The sequence below is a fragment of the Phragmites australis genome, chromosome 20, assembly GCF_958298935.1.
Source record: "Phragmites australis chromosome 20, lpPhrAust1.1, whole genome shotgun sequence".
NCBI lineage: Eukaryota > Viridiplantae > Streptophyta > Magnoliopsida > Poales > Poaceae > Phragmites > Phragmites australis.
Window position 1 is genome coordinate 12,330,023 of NC_084940.1, and position 20,364 is coordinate 12,350,386.

Sequence of the window (20,364 nt, forward strand, 5' to 3'; positions counted from 1 at the left end):
TACCCTCTTTATGCATCTATCAACACCTTGAAGTAGTATAAGGCTTGCTAAATACCTTTCATACTCACTCTTGCTGTCATTCAGATAAGGAAGCCGATGCCGACTTCGTCGAAGGTGAAGGCGAGGATGAAGAATAGTCTTAGAAGTCACGTTCACACCCTAGCTGTTTGTGGCTTTAGGTCTTTGCTTTCCGCTGTGTTTTGTTGGTCTCTCAGCCAGGTTTGTAATATACAGTATAGGTTGTAACCTTTTGTACTTTGAACCTTAATAGTTATATATGAAGTTTGACTATGATACTATAACTGTTATATTGTGCGTATCAGCTACTTGATTCAGGAAGTGATACAGGAGGTACAAGAGATCCCAGGGTTGGGGTCTTATAGTAGCACCAGCCTTTACTCTGTCTGGCACCACCCACTCGCTCCGCCAGATTCATCCGCCGGCGTTGCCTCCTGATTCGCCGATGCCGCCTCTTGCTCTGCCTCGCTCCGTTCGGCCTCTCCTTTGCACCATGCAGCCACATTGGCCGTGCATTGGCCATTGGAGTTGTGACACTGGCGTCCTCTCGAGATATATGGGAGTAGTTCTGTTGGAATCTCCCTTCTGCACCCTCAACTACAGGCCGCTTCTTCAGGCTCTGGCGCATGACTTGCACCACTACATGGCTCAACTACCTGACGGTTTCTGGGACGTTCAGCTGCACCGAATTCTCAGGCACCAACTGAAGCCATGCAATCCCATGCATCTTTGCTGCACATGGCTTCCACTAGGGGCAACAGACCATTCCATGCTCAGAGTCCTTTTGTATTGGACTCTATTCAAGCCAACAATTCAAGGTTCTTCGGCAGCCTACTGGGCACACACAAAGGCAACATCCGTTGCCGCCTTCTGCAACGCTTAAAGTGCCTAGAGGGGGGGGGGTGAATAGCCTTTTCTGAAAATTAAAACTAAAACAGCGGATTAAATCTGCCGGATACTCCGGTGAAAGTCGGATACTCCGGTCTATATAGGAAATCAAGGACAACTACGAATTAAAGCGAGCAGCTAGAATCTATAGTTGTAGCTAGGTCTACTAGTTATCACAGAGCTAAAATAACAATTAATACTAGTAAGATGATCACTAAGGCAATTTATATGAAAAATCACAAATTCACAAGATTGAGTAAATTGCACAAATAAGAACGCGAGAGATTATCCCAGAGTTCGGCCACCTCACAAAGAAGTGCCTACGTCTCCGTTGAGGAGCTCACAAAGAGCCGGATCTTTTCCAACCCTATCCTCTTCTAGCGACCACAAAGATCAAGCTAGAATTTCCTTACTCAATTTGAAGTTGATTACAAACTTCCCGTGGCACTCCACAAAGATTGGGTGCTCTACGGGCGACGCCTTGCCGTCTAAAAGCACGAAGCTTCAAGAGTAAAGATCACAGCGAATACTCGAGGAAGAACTCAATGCTCAAGTGGCTTAAACTCTCTCCAAACCCAAATTCACTAAATTTTGCAAACTTTGCGCTAGAGGTGGTTGTAGGGACTTTGAATGCTCTTAAAGTGCTCAAGGAGTCTAGAGTTTACCAGCAATAGCAAGCCTTTAATACCATGGGGTGTGGGAGTATTTATAGCCCTCTCTCAAAAACCAGCCGTTACTGTTCTGTCAGACCTGACCGGAGTATCCGACCCTAAATCCAAAAACGGCGTCAGAACGGTCACAGAACGTGTCAGAACTAGCCGTTACAATTCTATTAAGTTACCGGAGTCTCCGGTGAACACCGGAGTCTCCGATCCTGATTGGGCTTTCGAAATGACTAAGTCCGGAGACTTGCCGGACCCTCCGGCCTCTCCAGGTACCGGAGTATCCGGTGAACACCGGAGGCTCCGGTCTTTTTATCAAAAAGAATAAATACTAACTGAGACACCCCTGCCGGAGTCTCCCTCGGAAACTCCGGTTAAAACTTTTTCTCCTACCGGAGTATCCGGTGAACACCGGAGATTCCGGTCTTTTTCAATAAAAATAAAGACTTAACCGAGACTCTCTGGCGGAGTCTCCCTCGGAGACTCCGGCCTCAAAACCCACCAACTACCAGAGTATCCGGTGAACACCGGAGACTCCGGTCTTTTTTAACAAAAATAAATCGGAACCGAGCACCCTCTGCCGGAGTCTACCTCGGAGACTCTGGATTAAATACTGAGTACCGGAGTATCCAGTGAACACCGGAGTATCCGGACTCAGTGAACTTTGCAGAACTAACCCGGTGTCCGTGTGTGAGTGTGTCTCTCAACTTGTTGGTTCTAAGGGATATCTTGAGTATTGAGACACTAATCAAACAATCAAATGCAACCCTCTTAATAGAGCGGCTATTCTAGACTCAATTTCAAAAATAAAATAATTTAAATCCTATTGAGTACTCCTAGTTGCTTCTCCTTTCTTTTTGATGGGCGTCAAACGTCATATGTCTTCTCAACTAAGAGTTAAACATGTTCATAACTTAGATAAACATATTAGATCCTTAATCGTTTTGTCATCAATAAGCCAAAACTCATTTAGGGGGCCTAGATGCACTTTCAAACACCAAGAGCTCAGGCCACCACCATAGCTCGAAGACGAGCTGTCTTGCAGGGGTGGTATAATGTTATGGGTTGGACTTGGGCCTAAGACATGATTTGATGGTTAGTTGGGCTGGAATTATTGTTCACGACGCGCACCATAGCTGCATAGTATTGTAACCCGAATTAGAGATAAGATTATATTAGTTAGAGATAAGTCTGCGAGATACAATTGTTAAAGATAAGATTTGTTAGATAGCCAGCTCCTATATAAAGAATGGTGTAACACTCATTATAGGCAAGTAAAAAATAAATAGAAAAGAAAGTTTAAAGCCTCCACAGAGAGGACGAACTCATCTATCTATCTGCTACCCCTTTCCCATAATCAACATCCATATCAGACCACCACTTACATATTTTTTTTTCTTTCTGTCCACATTCAAGAAAAAATGCTGAACACAACTGGGTAATTATTTCTATTCTGCAATGGCATTATCAATAATATATTTCTGTACAACCACATAAAACCAGCATATAGAACAAATTTTCTACAGAAGAATTGCTCTCACAAATGAAAAGAATAGCCACCTACAAAATCACAAGATTATCTATGCAGTCACATCATGTACTATTATCTACGCAAACTCATTGAATGCTTGTGCTCCTCTGGCAACCTTGATGAAGACATCCTCCAAGGTAGTGTCAACTAGACCCCAGGCATGTATGGTGAGGTGGGTCTTCGCATTCTCAACTGCATGAAAAACTTGGGCTATTCTCACCTCCTGCTTCGGCAGCTCAAACTTCTGAGTTCCAGAGAGGTGGTAGATTTTGTTTGCACTGGGCGAGAATTGATGGACTAGCTGTTCAACCTCCTGTTCTTGGTCAGGAGATGTTGTCATTGTGAATATGTATGTGCCCCCATATCTTCCCTTTAGCTGTAGTGCATTGCATTGCAGTAACATAAAGTTTTAGGAGTGGGTTTTAAAGTAACTTATAGGATTCAAGAAGGTTATGTACCTCTTTAGGGTTTCCAAGGCAGTGGAAACTGCCATCAACAAAGATGCCAAGCCGATCACACAATACCTCTGCCTCTTCCATTGAGTGTGCTGGCAGAATCACAATTTTTATTACCCACTTATTTACTAATCAGTCTTGTTACTTTCAGATGCAATGAAGTAGGAGTCTAGGATTTAGATGCACAAGTGAACAGGAAAAGATCATTACTAGTAAGAATTATTGCACGGTTTCTCTTGGCCTCCTTCACAACATTCCACAGGTTATTTCTTGATGCTGGATCTAGTCCCGTGCTTGGCTCATCCATGAACACAACCTAAAGAATGTTAAGTTACATAACCTTATGTTTTTGGACATTTCAGGAATGACCCAAAAAATTAGAAAAAAGAACAAGAATAATACTTTAGGGTCCCCGATTAATGAGATTGCCACACTAAGCCTTCTTTTCATGCCTCCACTGTACTTCTGCACTTGCTTATCGCCAACATTACTGTGAAATAGATTTACACTCTTCAGTGAGTCGTCAACAGCCTGACAGTGGAGAAATTTGGACAAAATATGATTGTACAAGCACTGAGATAGCCGGATAATTACCAAAAAGAGCTGAAGAATAAATGACATGTCCGTTTGGATTATTCAACACCAAAATGTAAATATTATATTCAAACAGAGGTATCCAGATCGGAGGTACCTTCACTAATGCAGCGCCTTTAAGATTCTTCAACCTGCCATAAAAGAACAGATGTTCTTTTCCTGTCAATGTTTCCCAGAGCAAGCTGCATTAAAACAACACCAACTACCATGATTTCATAATTTGATCTGAGAAGGAAAACTTTTAGCCAGATAAGTACTAGTTAAGGGTAAATACTCGTGTTGTGGGCACACGCCCATATTTGTATATATGTTATCCATGTCCATATTTATATCCATTCCGTGGACATAGGCAGTACCAGATGTAGGTTTAACGAGCCCAATCATCTACGGGAAGAACAAAATGAAATTTATCAAGTTGCACTATAAGGCATAAGACTTTATGCAACTTCTGTCAAAAGAATGAAACAGCATCCATTTGTCATTTTAGTATCATACCATGTTAATGAAAGATGTTTTCCCAGCTCCGTTTGGGCCAAGCATTCCAAAGCATTGGCCCTTTTGAAGGACAAGAGATAATCCTCTAACAGCCAGCTTGTCAGGGTTTCCGTCCCTTCCAGGATAAATCTTCTTGAGGTTATCACAGATGATAGCTTGGTTTGCATTGGGATCTATCAAAAGTTGCCCAACTACTTTTCTCTGTACAAAATTTATCAATGCATGAAACTACAATCATATGCACTATAGAAACATCTTAGAGATGCCAAAGTATGAGAGGTAACCTACTTCTTGAGCAACATCTGGCTTCTCCAAATCGAGAGTGACTTTGGAATCCTGATGGACAAAGTTAGGTTCGTGCAATGATGGTGCACGCTTCTTCTGTACACATCTGAAGCAGAATAAAGGGTTTTTTCTGACACCACCACCTAACAGAGAGGCTTGATCCAAATAGAATGCTAATATGAGCAATAGTGCCCATTCTACACTCATGATGATCAACACATCACGCATTCCGTTGATGGGTTCTTTCAGACTTTCCCATGTCATTCCAGTGGCTCCCATAGAACTTCCAGACAATGCATATTGACCAAGTTCATATAGCCCCCGATAGAGGGAAAATCCTGGGACAATCTCCATGACTAATACCCAGCCATCTGGGTGGAGAACACAAAGCTTGTTACCAATAGTATGTAAGCTGAGTTATGAATCACAACTAAGCTAGCAACTTACAGGGAAAAGTTTTATCCTCAACAAAAAAGCGGAAAAGAAATGCCCCTAGTAAACCAGAGCCGAATACATACATGTAACCAATCACTGTGGCAGGAGGTGAATAAAATTTATCAGTTGTCACTTTCAAATAGCAAATCTTTGACTTGCAAGTTACAGGTTTGAGTCACTAACCTGTGGCTGTCTTGACAGACGAAAAGAAAGAAGACATAAAAAATGCAATTGCGATCTGTAAATGTATACAGATGAAGAAAAATACAAATTGTATGTTGTATTCATTGACTCTGAAAAAATTGAGACCTGCACAGAAAAGACAAATTTGAAACTGTATATTTGTTTGCTACAACAGCAGATTCATGAGTAATTGTGAAGTACAGTTACCTATCAAGGAGCCAAAAATCACAAAGAATAACATATAGATAACTGATAGAGCAAAGAAATAAGAATAAGATATCAGCCAGTAAGGCACGTCCTTCAGGCCATGCATTTTCATCATAATTTTTAGCTTCTGCTGCTTCTCGTACACTAGATATGTCAACATAACCTGGGGAGAAGAAGAGTCGGTTTGCAATCTCTGCTGATACTGATTACCAATATGTTCAACATCTTTTTTTTTTGCAGACGTACTTACGGGGATGTTACATCAATAAATATTAGCATACTCACGGGGAAAAGCAGTTCGATGATCCAGGTGAAGAATAACACACTGAGAAGAGATGACAGATCAAGCTGAAAACTCGTCCCAACTTTGGGCATATCTTTTACAAACTCAAGTAGCATTTCTACCCCAATTCCTTTGATAAATTTGAGATAAGCATTGGATACCTGTTGGAGACCAACCATAAGCTGTAGGAACAGGTGGATGTTTCATAAGAAACTGAATTACTCAGAGATAAAATTATGAAAAACAAAGAACATACTGCATTCACCAAGCGTGGAACCCGTAATGTTGCGATAAATGAATATGCAGTGTTATCGTTGTAAGTAGAGTTGTACCAAACATTTACACCAAGGCCATACTCCGTTGTGCCCAAGAAGTCATAACCTGCAGAAACAAATGCAATTATAAAGTATGCCAACGCAAAGGAGAACCACTACGTCTATGAATGATTTTTTTTTTTCTTGTGACATTTTGTAACACTAACTGATAGGTGGACCAATGGAGTTACTGATTAGATTGATGACATCCAAGGGCCCATTGGTCACTGGTGTGTCACAAAACTTTATACGAAATAGCATTGATACGTGAAGTCCTTCCAACATCAAAGAAACTGAGAAATGATAACATCAAGATACATAACCTGCAATAAATTCGTTCGTTTCTCCTCTTTGTCTATAACCCTTTAAGAATTCATTGTTGATAATTGATGCACTTTCACGCCATAACGAGACACCTTCAACACACTGTATATCTGGTTCATTTCAAAAGGTCGTCAGAGCTGCATCTTAGTTCCTAAGAAACTGCCAAAATGAAAGATAACAGAGTCTTAACTGTTGCTGTCAAGCAAACTTCAGAAATTGTCGGTATAGTGTGAACTGTATCCATATCAACACATATATACATGAATAATGCTTCTTGAACTGGCAACTAGTTGATTTGTTTCCATTTGATTTTATCAGAATTATAAAACTAACAAATCAATATGGCAAAAGGAAGGTGAAGTACAGAATAACAGATATTCACAGTGATGAGAATTTTCTACAAGTATCTAGCATAAAACTATTAAAGTCCTTCTGTCAGCGTCCAAATAAAAGGGCCATAGATTTTAACCTAATCATGATTATATCAAAGTAAGATCCCATTATATACTAGAGTAGTGACAGTTCCAGGTCAAATAAGTTCCTTCAAAATTCAAGCATTTTATTTTTTTAAATACAGAACCAGCACAGGAGCATCCTTAGATTGAAGCTACTTGACTGCAAACTAATTTAAATTTTCCAACACAAAACTAGAAATTCAACATTTCAAGGAAGGACAATTTACTTACAGAGCTGAAAGGGTATGCCCCCGGTATTATATGAAATGGTCTGTGACATGAAGGGTAGGCACTCAGACTGGATCAGATAAAAAATATGTCCAGAGAAAAACGCAGGCTCTAGCAATTGTGTGGGCCATGGCTGTGTGTCTGATCCCTAAGACAAATCAACACAATGATAACTACATAAATCAGAACAAAAACAGCAAATTCACAAGAGTGACACTCAATTGGGCATCGAGGGAACTCACAGCAACTATCTTGGAGAGGACATCAAGAAAATCGGTTGCATTCAAAGAGGGAGAAAGGGCAGGAAATAGCCCTCTTGAAATAACTGGCAATTGGAAAGTACTCGAGAATTACAAACACATTCCCCAAAATTATGAACATATCAAAGTGTGTTTAATTGTACTATGACAAGCACATACCTTCTGCGACTGCTTTGTCCTTTCCAGTGACAAGGACGGTGGCAGGGCAAGACCAGGAGTCACGGCATGATGGATCAGGCAAATCATTGAATGGCAGGGTAGATGTCCTGACAGCCCGGAAATCGGGACGGGGGACTTGAATCAGGGCCGGCCACCGTGGTGGGCTGGGAATCGAGCAGCCCCCAACCTGCTCCAGTGTCGAGTACTGGATGCCACACTCTTTCGTCGCGCACTTTCCATCTCCGCTGGTCTCAACGCAGACACAGCCGCATTGGTACTTGGGCTTGTCGAGCTCGCTGTTGATGATGTTCTGGAGCATGACGAGCAGGACGCAAATGAGGATCGGGAAGAAGGTGATGCCAATGTTTGTCTTGAGGTTCCGTTTCTGCAATGCATCTAAGATAAATCAAGTGCCACTCATGAAGCCTTCATAAGGGCATGGAACGAAGAGCAAGCTTTGGACTGATTCAGTCAGACATGAATATCTTGTGCAGCTGCGTGAAATTCGTATGAACCTTGGAACATGTGTTTCCCAATATTGCAAGGGATCATAGATAAGGAAACAAAAAAAAATCACATGAGAGCGGTGTCGTTTTCGTTTTTTCTTTTGCAAGGGCAAACCGCCAAAGAGGGCTTTATGAAGTGTTTCGTAGGGCATATTACAATCCCGGAATACTAAATGCTCAATACAAAAAGGAATTTGCTCACGCCACACAGCCAATTGACTAGCGCGTTTTGCAAACTGAGCAAAGCTCATCGGTCATATCATTCTGCCCTGTTTTCACTTTTATAACTTTAAGCTATGGCAATTGGGTGGCACATTCCAAACCATCCAGAAGAGTCTGGAGATGGTGCGATTTGTGCTCCGAGGGCTTGGGGAACAACAGACTTGCTGTCATGCTGCTGCCCTCTTTTATCTACTAGAGCAAGAAAGCCCAACACGACAAGGCTACGCCAAGGGCTCATCAAAACAACTAGGCAGTAGGCACCACAGAGGCACAGATTCAAACTAAATCAGAGCTAAAATGTCACAAATCTGTAAGCCAAATCGCATCGATCAACGACCCTTCCAGACAAAACGACTCGTCCCTCCCCCCACCCCCCGCCCCACAAAAAAAAACAAAGAAACGCGCAAGCAAATCCACAAGCACCTTGCGGGCATGACGAGCGGAGCAACAAATAAGTTATTGAGGGGGGGAGGGGGGGGGCAGGGAGGGCGCCTGGACCTGGACGCAGAGGTTCTTGCGGAGGAGGGCGTTGGCCTGCGTGGAGAAGCTCGCGGGGCCCCTCGAGGAATCCATGGTAAGATGGATGGGTAGCGAGGCAGGGGAGGAAGGAGAGTGAGGAGGCGGCGGCGTTCGGAGCTGGCGAATTGGGAGCGGAGGAAAACTTTACCGGCCTTTATATCCGTATAAGGAAACTGTTGGCTCCCGCCAAACCGGTCGAACTTATCAAAACCCAAGAAAGATTTAGGCGTGTTTGTTTCATCTGTTTCTGTCTCGTCAGTAAGGTAGAAGTCTAAATAAATAGATTTATTAAAAAATAATTTTTGAAGAAACTAAATTCTGAGAAAATAAATTAGAAACTGACAAGTTAGCTGAGAGTAATTTTTCTGAGAAATAGTGTGCTGAGAAGTAAAAAAATCATTATAAAATTCAACAGCTAAAATTAAAAACAACTTTGTAAAAAAACTAAAAGCATAGCTTTTCAAAAAAGCCTAAACAAATAGACTCTTAAACTCAGCGACGCGTTTTCTTCAAAGAACGGTATCATATGCTTTGCGTTTTTAGCGGAGCCGTGTGGCAAGCGATTTTCTATTTTTTTTTAAATCGAGGGGGGGAAATGCAATTCATGGAAGATAAAGAGATTACCAAGCTAAAGGTTTGTTTAGCATCCCATATCTATTAGTATCGAAATAAAACCGGATCCGTGAGGTTGGGCATGGATCTCCGCTGGGATTCGAGCTTCCAAACAAGGCCTAAGGAAATCCAGGGAGAGAACATATAAACACAGGCCTAAAGAGTACAACACCTGAAACAAGAAAATAAATATCCCATGAGGTTTATAATTATTATGTTACCCTATCAGCCTCATGGCTGCTCCTTATGGTTGTAATTGCGTAATAATTAACCGACAGATGTGTCATGGGGAGTTAAAACTGAAATTTCATTCCATTATTAAAATAAATAATGGAATATTCCTACCGTTCAAAAATATAAGACGTATTTTATTTTAGTTCGATCTTTAAAGTTAGACCTTAATCATTGTTTTTTCTTACAAAATATATAGTGTATAGCTACAAAATCAATATAGCACGAAGGAATTTAAATATGAATTTAGTTGTACAATTTTTATATACAAAACATACTTATAATTTAACTAATTATTGATCAATATATATATATATATTATTTTTAAAATAAAATATGTCTTGTATTTCTGAGTATAATAAAGTACGTGGTAACGGTGAGGACTGGCTGCTACCGAGTATAATAGATCTACTTTAGCCGCACTTAGATTTGGGAGGCTCAAGGGGAGGTCCAACCGATCACGCGGAACATGATAAGCAATGGAGCCACGCTGACTCGGAGCAGATCACGTGACGTCAATGCAACAAAGCAAAGAAAGCGCCACGGCCGGACCGATGAGCCATCCCAAGCCCAGATTACAGGACGAGGGAACGGGCTCTGTAGCTTACCGGGCTGGGCAAAACCTGGCCTGACTTTAGGCTCAATCCATAATCTTACTCGGCCTACGCTTGGTGGCCCAAAAGGCCGAATAGAAAAATAATTACACCACTAACCTGGATAGTAACTTAGTATGTGCTCCAATTGGTTAAACTCCCTATTTCCGTCCTCGTAAAGTTGCAAATTCAGAGGAGATACGCGCCCTAAGCACTAATCCCTCCCGTCATAAATACATATTATTTTAAATAAAATATAGCCTTAATGTTTAGCTTTGATCACTATTTTAAAAAAAAGATTTATAAAATCCATTGAATTTGTGATATTATGAAAGTTTTTTTTGATAAATCTACATATATGATTTTAAGATTTTTAAATTAAATATTTTGAAAGCTATAATCAAAGTTTTAAATTTTAACTAAATATTTTATAAAATGACATGTATTTATGATCCAAGAAAATGATATAGCAACAAGTTTTGCACATCACATCTACCGTGGAAGCTAACTAGTCTCAAAATCTCTTGCTGTACACATTATATCCAGATAATTGAGTCCCTTTGAACAACGGTTTCAAGTTCAGTTCCATAAAAAAAATAAAGTTACCTCTAGCAGATACTTCAAAATTCGTTCGCTATAATATTATTATAACATCCCTAATACTATTAGAGTACTCTCTATTTTTCATCTTCAACAGCTACTATATTTCCTATCGTATATTACTCACCCCTCCATTCGAGCCATATTTATCTTTTTGTGAATAGTGATAAGGGAGGAGAGAGTACTCCAAATTTGGAGTACGAACCCCCGGATGCTGTTGAATCATTTTGGACGATCGACATTTTTACTGTAGCACTGAAAAAGGTAGCTGTAGCAGTGGATACCGATGTTGCTGGAGTAAGGCCGACTTCAGAGGAGTCTGTTTCCAGTGCTACAGTGTAAATGCCACCCTAGTTCGTCTCGCAAAACGCCTCTAGCGGACTCCGTATCCACTGCTACAGTGATGCGGTGACGACCAGGGGAGGAGAGAGGGGCTGCATTTTTGCGGACGAAATTTAGGAGCCGCAAGACTGTTTGCTTGGCAAATCGGCAATGGCTTCCCGTTCCCGCGAACTAGGGGAAGTGAATCGGCCAGCCCCAGGCGGAAGCCAGGTGGTGAGCGTTGGAGTCCAACAGAGATGGATGCTGGGAACACTGTAAAAACTTCATGCGTCTGTCGGAGGGTTAACTCCTATCGCAGGGATCCTGAGGGACCCCTTTTTAGAGATTCGGCCGGGGGATGATCCTGAATATGTTCGCCGGAGAAATAAATGGGTATGAATGCGATGGCCGGTGGGGTGGACTGATCTAGTGCGGAACGGAGTAAATGCGCTGGTGTTTAGACAGGTTCGGGCCGCACGGAGGCGTAACACCCTACTCCTGTATGGATACTATAAATGCCCTGAGAATGTCCCTCAAGGATGTTGCTGGTTACAAGAATGTTTATCTATCTTAGAGCCTGGGGCTCCTTGTTCTTCGGTCTGCGTGTATCTGCTGGCTTTGGGTGCTCTCGATCTTCTCTTCTCTTTGCTACCTCAAAAAACCTGTCTTTGTCCGTGCTGCCGGCTGCTTTAAATACCCGCCGGCAGTAGCGTGCCCCAAGCGGGAGGGGGGGCACGAGTTCCAAGATACCATAAATGGAAAGGGCATCATCATAGCCTCTGTGCGAAGTGACCGGGGGTGGAAAATGCGTCCCACGCCCGGTCATCCGTCACCATAAATGCACTGGCAACGGGCGCCTTGGAGAGGGCCCACCGGGCAGCTGCAGAGCGGCCTGGCATGCCCACCCTGTCTTGTTCTCCTGCCACAGCAGCGCGGCAGACGGAACGCCTCGGCCCTTACGACGTTATCCCGAGACGGGCCGGATGGCACGGGATGGGACCCGAGCATTTAATGACCCCACGCCCTTCTGCCAGAATGTGACATGAACTGACATCGAGCGTGGCGGGGGCAGTTGGAGGTGACAGGCCACGCGCGCCCTTAAATGCGGCTTCGGGCCTTTGACTGGCTGACACCTCATCAGTGGGTCCCTGCTGGGGCCTCTGTTAGGGGGCTCTCTGAGTCGTCGGGGAACCGAGTGCTCGGGGGTTACTGTTCACCTCCCCGAGCACTCTCTCCCGAGAATGCCCTTTCTTGATCCTCGGGGAACCGAGTGCTCGGGGGTACTGTTCACCTCCCCGAACACTCTCTCCCGGGCACGCTTGTACGAATCCTCGGGGGATCGAGTGTTCAGGGGCCGCTGCATGCAGTCCCGAGCACTCTCTCCCGGAACTTCCTTCAGTGAGTCCTCGGAATACTTGGGTGTCCTGGGGGCCACCGCTCGTAGCCCAAGGCACACTTCTCCCGGTACTTAGCTTTCCTGGTCGTCGGGAGACTCAGGTGCTCGGGGGTCACTGTATACCTCCCCAAGCACTTTCTTCCCGGCACTTAGACTTCGCAGATCATCGGGGAACTTGGGTACTCGGGGACCACTGGCTGTGGCCCCAAGCGCCCTCTCCCGGGACTTAATCTTTTTTACCTCGCGGGGGAAACTCCGCTGGATGGCGCCACGTGGAGGACTGTTGGCCTGGCCTCGGGGTTCGGGGACCCCCGGTTCCTGATTTACCGACAGCAGCCCCCGGGCCCATTGGCAGGCGATGGCCCGGAGACTGCGGATGGGCCCTTCGTCGTCAACGAGGCCGAAGCCAGTACTGACGCCACGCGGCGCGCTCTTAGATAGTGGCCCTTCCGGTCCGGGCTTCTGGTACGGCCCAACGGGGAGTCGAACGGACGCGTGTCCAACCGACTCCCGAGGCATGTGATAATGGGACGGGCGGCGCGTGTGGCCACCGCGCAAATCGAGGAAAATACGCCTGGCAACTGCTGACACCCGCACGGCCCGAGGGAGATTCGCCTGGCGATCGCACTGGCAGAGGAAGCCGTCCCACCGAGCGCGCCGCGGCAGGCGACGTTTGAATTTCCCTGGGGTATAAAAGGAGGAGGGGAGCGAACCGCGCCCCCCTTTACGCCATCTTTGCGAACAAGCCTTCGTCTTCCTTGCGCTCCTGAGCCTTAAACCTTCTTTAGGCAATCAGAGCACCCTCTTCCCCCACTGTCCAGATCATCCCCCACCCTGACAAGATGTCGAGAGCGGGAGGAAGCCGCCGCGATAAGACTCCTGACAGCGTGCTGCCGAAGTCCCGGCTTGTGAACGAGGAGGCGGCGGACAAGGTGCAAAAGCTGATGGTGCCCGAGGGCCAGCGGGGGGCCTCGGTGGTGACGCCGGCGAGCTTCCCGCTGGTGACGAACCGGTCAGAGCGCATCGTCCTCTTCACTTCCTTCGTGGCGGCCGGGCTGGTGCAGCCATTTTCGACATTCTTCCTTCAGATCCTCGACACGTTCGGGATCCAGTTGGTGCACCTCAGCCCCAACTCCGTCGTCATCCTGGCGGTCTTCGCCCACCTCTGCGAGATGTTCGTGGGGGTGCCGCCGTCGGTGATGCTCTTCTGGCACTTCTTCGTGCTACGGTCGGCAGGGAAGAAGAGGGGCTTCTCTACCGCGGACGTCGCCGGCTGCTGCAATTTCCGGCTGTGGGACGGCCTGGGGGAGCAGTACATTCCCCAGGTGCTACGGAGCAAGTGGGAGGACTGGCGGCGCGATTGGTTCTACGTCGACGTCAGCCCCCACGACCGTCTGACCCTGCCGGAGAGGGCGGCGGAGCCCCAGAAGGCGACCTGGGAGGTGCCGCCGTAGGCGAACGGGCGGATGGAGCCGGTCCTGGAGCACATCGACTTCCTGCGCCAGGCCGGGCTAACCTCGGTGATGGTGGTGGTGGACTACCTGCACCGCTACCTGGCGCCTCTGTGGGAGCGGGCCCGGCCTTGCTGGGTGTACTCCGGCCCTCAGGACATCACCAGGACCCAGATCGACGCGGAGTGGGACCTGGACAGAGCGGCGCTGAGGGGCCTGCTCCGGGTGGTGATCGGGGTGGACGACCTGAGTCGGACGGAGCTTACCTGGAAGGAGCTAGCGCTCTGCGCCAACCCGGACCGGGTGGCGCTGCAAGCGAAGCTGCCGGAGTTCGACGCCCAGGGGCTGGTCAACTGGCCAGGGCGCCGGAACCCCGGGACTATCCAGATTCCCGGGGTGGACGAGGCGGCCAGCGAGGAGGCCGCAGGCGATCCAGCGCAGACCAGTGGCCCGGGTGCCGCAGGCGGCGGGTCGCAGGCCAGCGATGGGGCTGCTGCAGGCAGCAGCCGCCAGGCCGGAGAAGGAGGCGCCGCCGGCAGCGGGGCGGCGACAGCGTCGGGGGACAGAGGGAAGCGCCCCCGGACTTTCATTCCTACGTCGACGTCCCCGCCGTCGCTGTCACCTGGTGAGAAGGAGGGAGGCCGGGACGGCCAATCGTCCAGCGCGGGGCCGTCGACGGGGGCGGCATCGGCGGTTCTGGAACTAGACCTTGATCTGCTTGGGCCTGGTCTGGAGCCCGGAGATCGCGCGGCGGCCCCGCAGAGCCCCTCGCGGAAGAGGAGGAGGGAGGATTCTGGGCCGAGGCCGTCGGGCCCGGGGTACAAGATCCCGAGATCAAGGTGGCAATACTGGAAACCCAAACCTGCGTAAGTTTCCCCCCTTTTTTCCTGAGCATACCTTGCCCGAAGAGAGTTCGGAGATTGATCGTGTTTTTCTTTTGCAGGCTGCCTACGGGCGTCGCCGGAGACCAAGGACGGCCGAAGGCGCCGAGGCCGGCTCCAGCCCCCGAGGCGAGCGCGCCGGTGGAGCCAGAGACGCTGAGCGCGCCGGCCGAGGCAGAGCCACAGGCGTTGACCTGCCCCGAGCCGATGACGGAGGCCGCGCCCGAGCAACCGGTGCCGGCCGAGCCCGCCCCGATCGCGTTGAACGTGGGGCGGACGACCTCGTCGTGGGCGGTGCCTGCAAGGCAGTTTTCGGGGACCTCGAGCCCCTCGGAGAGGGGCTCGCAGGGGACCCAGCGCCCGGCCGTACCCAGCCGGCCTGTCGAACCCCTCCCAGACGTGCTAGGGAGCGCCCGGGAGGTGATCAGGCGGCTGAAGGCGGTCGTGGCGGGGGAGAGGACGCAGCTTGAGGCGAGCCGCGCCGCCCTTGCCGTGGAGAGGGAGCGGCTTGCAGAGGGCAGGCGCCTTTTTCAGGCCCACGTCGTCGCGGCGCGCGCTGCCAACGAGAGCGAGCAGCCTTGGAAGAGATTCACGCGGAGGCCGTGTAGGAGCAGGAGGACGCCGCCCGTCTGGCCGAGGGATCGCGGCAGCAGGCTGCCGAGGCACTTGCCAGGGAGAGGCAGGTGCAGGCGCGGGAGGAGGTGGTCCTGGCCCGCGAGGGGACTGTGGAAGCCTCCCAGGCGGACTTGGCCCGCCAGAAAGGCGAGGTTGAGCAGAGCCGCGGCGAACTCTAGCGGCAGGAGGAGGAGCTCCGGCGCCGGGAGGAGGACGTCGCGATCCGTGAAATCGACGTCAGCATTACGGCGATGGACCTGGACGCCCGGGAGGAGCTGCTGGTCCGCCGGGAGACGGAGGCTGCCGAGGCGTTGGAGGCCTCAGCTGCTCGGGAGGAGCGGGCCGCCATGTGGGAGTCAGAGCTGACCACCCGCGAGTAGGCCCTCTCTGCCCTTGCAGAGCGGGCCGAAGCCCAAGTGCCCGGTGCCGCCTCGGCCGGCGCGACCGGGGGACAGAGCCTCGAGGAGCGGCTGCGGAGCATGACGGAGGAGCTCGAGGCCGCCAAGACCGAACATGCCAACGTGAAGCTGATGATGGAAGACATCTTTCGGCAAGCACGGAGGTCTGTGAGGGTGGCCGGGCTTGGGCGAGTCCAGGTGGAGGCGAAGGGGACGGGCATCGGTCGCTTCGCCCTTGGCTTCAAAGATATCAGCCAGCGCCTCGAGGCGCTCCCCTAGGCCGTCCAGGAGCTAGCCGCCTGGGAAGGACGAGGCTTGGCCCGGGCGGTGGCCGAGCATGTCCTGGCCTGCTACCGAAGCCGGGACCCGAACTTCCCGCTGGAACCAGCTCGGGAAGGGGTGGTCGAAGCCGAAGAGGAGGCCGCCCGGGAGGCAGTTTGGAGCGTCACCGCCGAGGTGGCGGCCTGCTTCACGTGAGAGGCGCCGCCGATTCCGGACCTGGGGAGCAGCGGCGAGGAGGCCCCTCTATCCTCCGAGGGCTCCGACTTAGATTAGGCTTTTGTAATTTTCTTTTTCTTTGACTTGATGTAAATATGGGAGTGATCCCTCAGAATAGCTGTCCTTTCTTGCGAATATAATGGAAGGCTTTCTTTGGGGTCGCAACTCCAGTGTTCTTCTGAGTGCTTGATGAAGTTTCTGTTCTTTTCACTTGATGCCCCGAGGAGTACTCAGTCAGACCGGGCCCGACCTTTCCACCCCCGAGAACGAAGTCGCCCCGACCACTCATCGCCCGAGCAGTGAGGCCTTCTCGGCGCGTTTAGCCCTCGAGCCCTCGCGAGTCTGCAGCGGCTAAGTCAAAAGACAAAGGCACGAACTCCCTTACTCGGGAAATAGATCGATCCAGCACGGAGCACGCCATGACCAGTGAACACTTTCCCACTCTGCGACCACTCGAACAGGTAGACTGGAGACACGTGCGGGCGGGAATGCGACCAAGAGTCCCCACGGTTTGGTGGTGCCCGAGCTAGGATGGACCGGATTGAGCACCGTCAGCCAGCCCCCAAGGTCTAGGCTCCCGATCGCTCGAGCAGCTCGAGCGGTGAGATAACCCGAGAACCCCAGAGGCTCGGTAGTGCTCGGGGCCTTTTAAGCGGACCGAACACCACGACCACCATGAAAGATTTCGGTCAGACATTGCTGTACGTACGGTACACCTTTGTACTGTCCGTTCTGTCGTTCCGGAAAAAGCGGACACGTGGCAGGGTTTTGTGCGCGAGGAGACTGTTTCGCCGAACAGATTAGAATACGAGGGCCCCCGAGGAACACTCGGGAATAATATTTTACTGAATGTAAATTCGTGTGAATTTAACCACTCACCGGACAGCTGTCAGCTTTTCGACTAACCGATCCAGGAGAGACATGCACTCCGAGCTCGGGGTGCCCGGGAGCTTGGTTCCCACGGCTGGGGTGCCCGAGCATTGGGGGCGCATGGGGAACCCGGGGTCAGGCGATCCCGACCACTCATGCCTGAGAAGTAGGACCACCCGAGGATCCTTAGGGCCGAGCAGCGACCTGGGCACTGAGGCCCTCGCGATCGAGCTGCTTTTGCTTTTGATTGTCTATATGAGAAAAATAGAGAAATTCTTTGCTTGGTGCGCTCTGTTAGTGCGGTACTTATTATAGACTGCTCTCGTTTTCGACCCGAGACCTCTCGAATACCCAGACTGGCGGACAAAAGCAGGCAGAGGCATAACCCAGAGGTCCTATGGTTCGGTGGCGCCCGGGTATGACAGACCAGACCGAGCACCGACAGCCCGCCCCTGGGGCCTAGGCTCCGGACTACTCGAGCGATAGGATTACCCGAGAACCCCAAGGACTCGGTGATGCCCGGGAGCCTGCCACGACACCGAACACCACAGCCTACCACGACAGACGTAAGTCAGCGGCAACTGCCCGCGCGCATACCGATCGGGATTCTTTTATCGACGGGGAAAATGAGAGAGCGAACTTTTCTCGCACAATTGAGCATCTCACCAGACAGATTAAACATATGGAATCCAGAAAAATGAAATTTTGACATAAGAGCGGCACATTGATATATGTATTGTATTGACAATTTTTTTTACAAGGTTGGGTGACTTACCCAGTTAGTGGTAGCCCCCGGTCGACTTGGGCGGGGGGAAAGCCCCCGGCTTGGTTGACCTGAGCCTGCATACATGGCCATCTACGGGAAGAACTTGCGCAGGTGCTCGATGTTCCACGCGTTGGGGAGCGGCTGCCCATCTTCTGCAGCCAACCGGAAGGAGCCTTCTCGCGGGACACCGATCACGGTAAAGGGGCATTCCCACATAGGGGACAGTTGTCACACCCGGTTTTAACGGACAAAACCAGATGCGGCTTATGTGTGCCCAGGATGTTCAACACACATAAGGACGTCACAGGTGAAGTAACAAAAGCAATACTTTTATTAAATAACGTTAAACTCTTACAGCAATTGACATATATTGTCTTCTATCAAAATATCTGCAGCGGAACAGAAGCACTGGTGCCCAACAACACCGCAGGCAACTGACCGGGAGACACGCGCCTAGAACGTCACAACCTCATCTTGATAGTCTTCAACATCTTCACTCACTGAGCAGCAGCATACATGTCGCATTGTATAGGAAAAATAGCAAGTGTGAGCACATAGAGTACTCAGCAAGTGGGGGAAAGTAATGATATGCAGGCTTATACCAAGAATAGGCTAACGAATGGTATTTTTGCGTAAATGCGAGTAATGAAAACATATTTGGACTCAAAAGCATTAAGCAATTATTAAGTGAATGTAACCCATACAATTCAGCATCCAGCATACAAGGCTCCCCACCTTGCACACCATAACTTTCTAGTACTCCCTGTACTATAACCAAAACCATCTAGTACTCCATGTACCAGAACCATAACCACAATCATCTAGTACTCCCTGTACCAGAACCATAACCACAACCATCTAGTACTCCCTGTACTAGAACCATAACCCATAACCATCTAGTACTCCCTGTACCAGAACCATAACCCGTAACCACAACCCACTAATCATGTGAGCACGGCTGTTATAACAGTTTTACACTCTGCAGAGGTTGTCCAGCTTTCCCCACGAGTCAGTGAATTCCATGTTGCCGTGTTCGCGAAACACTTAACACACACCAGTGGTGTGCCGCCAAGAATCACTACATGACATTTGCCACCAACCAGAGACTGATCCAGTATGTGTCTACCCACTAGGTTTCACCGCCAGGCTTTACGCAAGCAAAGCTCCTACCCAGAAGCCCCTTTTGTGCTGACCCAACACACACTGAATAGACTCTAATCAGTATGTCACGCCTTACCCATATCAGCCTCGTGGTTGGTACGTTACTTCTTGGGTTGTCTCTCCACGAACCGGTCCTTACTTAGGTTACTTGAGCAAACATTAAACCAACATCATAACCATGACAACCATCAAAACTACTTTGCTCAAGGCCTAAGGTTCCATGTTGCTAGACCATTAACACATTAACGACCATTGTTGCATATGTTCATTAGTCAAGATTATGACACTTCTCAACATCCCAAAAGCATGGCTAAGCAATCTACCCAAAAAGGACACCTAACCATAAACCATCTAGGTTCCAGGGGATAATAAGGAAAAATCTAGTGAAAACCCTAACATAGGTGACTACCCATCATATTGACACTGCATGCAATTTTGTAAAACAAAACATTTAAAAACATAGGTTCAATATGATCAAGGACACTTGCCTTTTACCCAATGCTGCTCAGTGTTGTTGAAATCTTGGTCTTGAAGTCCCTCGAACTGCTTTGGAACGTTATCGACTAATCGCGAGAACTACCGACAAACAACACAAAGAAACACTAAGAACAACATACCAAACATCATTAAAACACTTTAAAAACACTATGGTTGGATAGGGATGATTTTAGGAACATTTAGACGCAAGGATCGTCTAAGTCGGAGTTAAGATGAAAACAGAATAACTTTCGGCAGATGGATTAGACTGAAAAGGAAAAACTAGCTTACTGGAGTTATCTTCCTATAGGAAAAGGCTTTATTGCACAATCACTGTGTCAGGCTTGACAACATCATTGCGCAAGATTCAAGAAGTGTAGGGCAGACTAGACTTTGCTGACTAGGCTAAGGAGAATGATGTGGTGCTAACTTGGCATGCTATGCAAGTAACATCTTGGATTAAAGAAAGGA

At 48.5% G+C, this 20,364-nt stretch overlaps 1 protein-coding gene across 2 annotated transcripts; it reads right to left on the bottom strand.

The window, feature by feature from the left end:
- Positions 1–2,990: 2,990 nt before the first annotated feature.
- On the bottom strand, positions 2,991–9,163 carry LOC133901716 (ABC transporter A family member 7-like). Of its 2 annotated transcripts, XM_062343171.1 has the most exons (18): positions 9,003–9,161; positions 7,777–8,161; positions 7,600–7,682; positions 7,361–7,505; positions 6,674–6,784; positions 6,293–6,417; positions 6,039–6,197; positions 5,754–5,916; positions 5,547–5,672; positions 5,376–5,459; positions 4,932–5,299; positions 4,644–4,844; positions 4,423–4,532; positions 4,246–4,330; positions 3,957–4,085; positions 3,765–3,870; positions 3,558–3,646; positions 2,991–3,475 (listed from the first exon to the last, which is right to left on the bottom strand). In XM_062343171.1, exons 1-18 carry the CDS (start codon positions 9,075–9,077, stop codon positions 3,176–3,178), a joined length of 2,844 nt encoding a protein of 947 aa, XP_062199155.1. In that variant the 5' UTR covers positions 9,078–9,161; the 3' UTR covers positions 2,991–3,175. The 2 variants fall into 2 exon arrangements, 1 of the variants encoding a protein (XP_062199155.1); XR_009906760.1 differs by lacking the exons at positions 2,991–3,475; positions 3,558–3,646 and having other exon boundaries at positions 3,817–3,870; positions 3,957–4,044; positions 9,003–9,163.
- Positions 9,164–20,364: the final 11,201 nt, after the last annotated feature.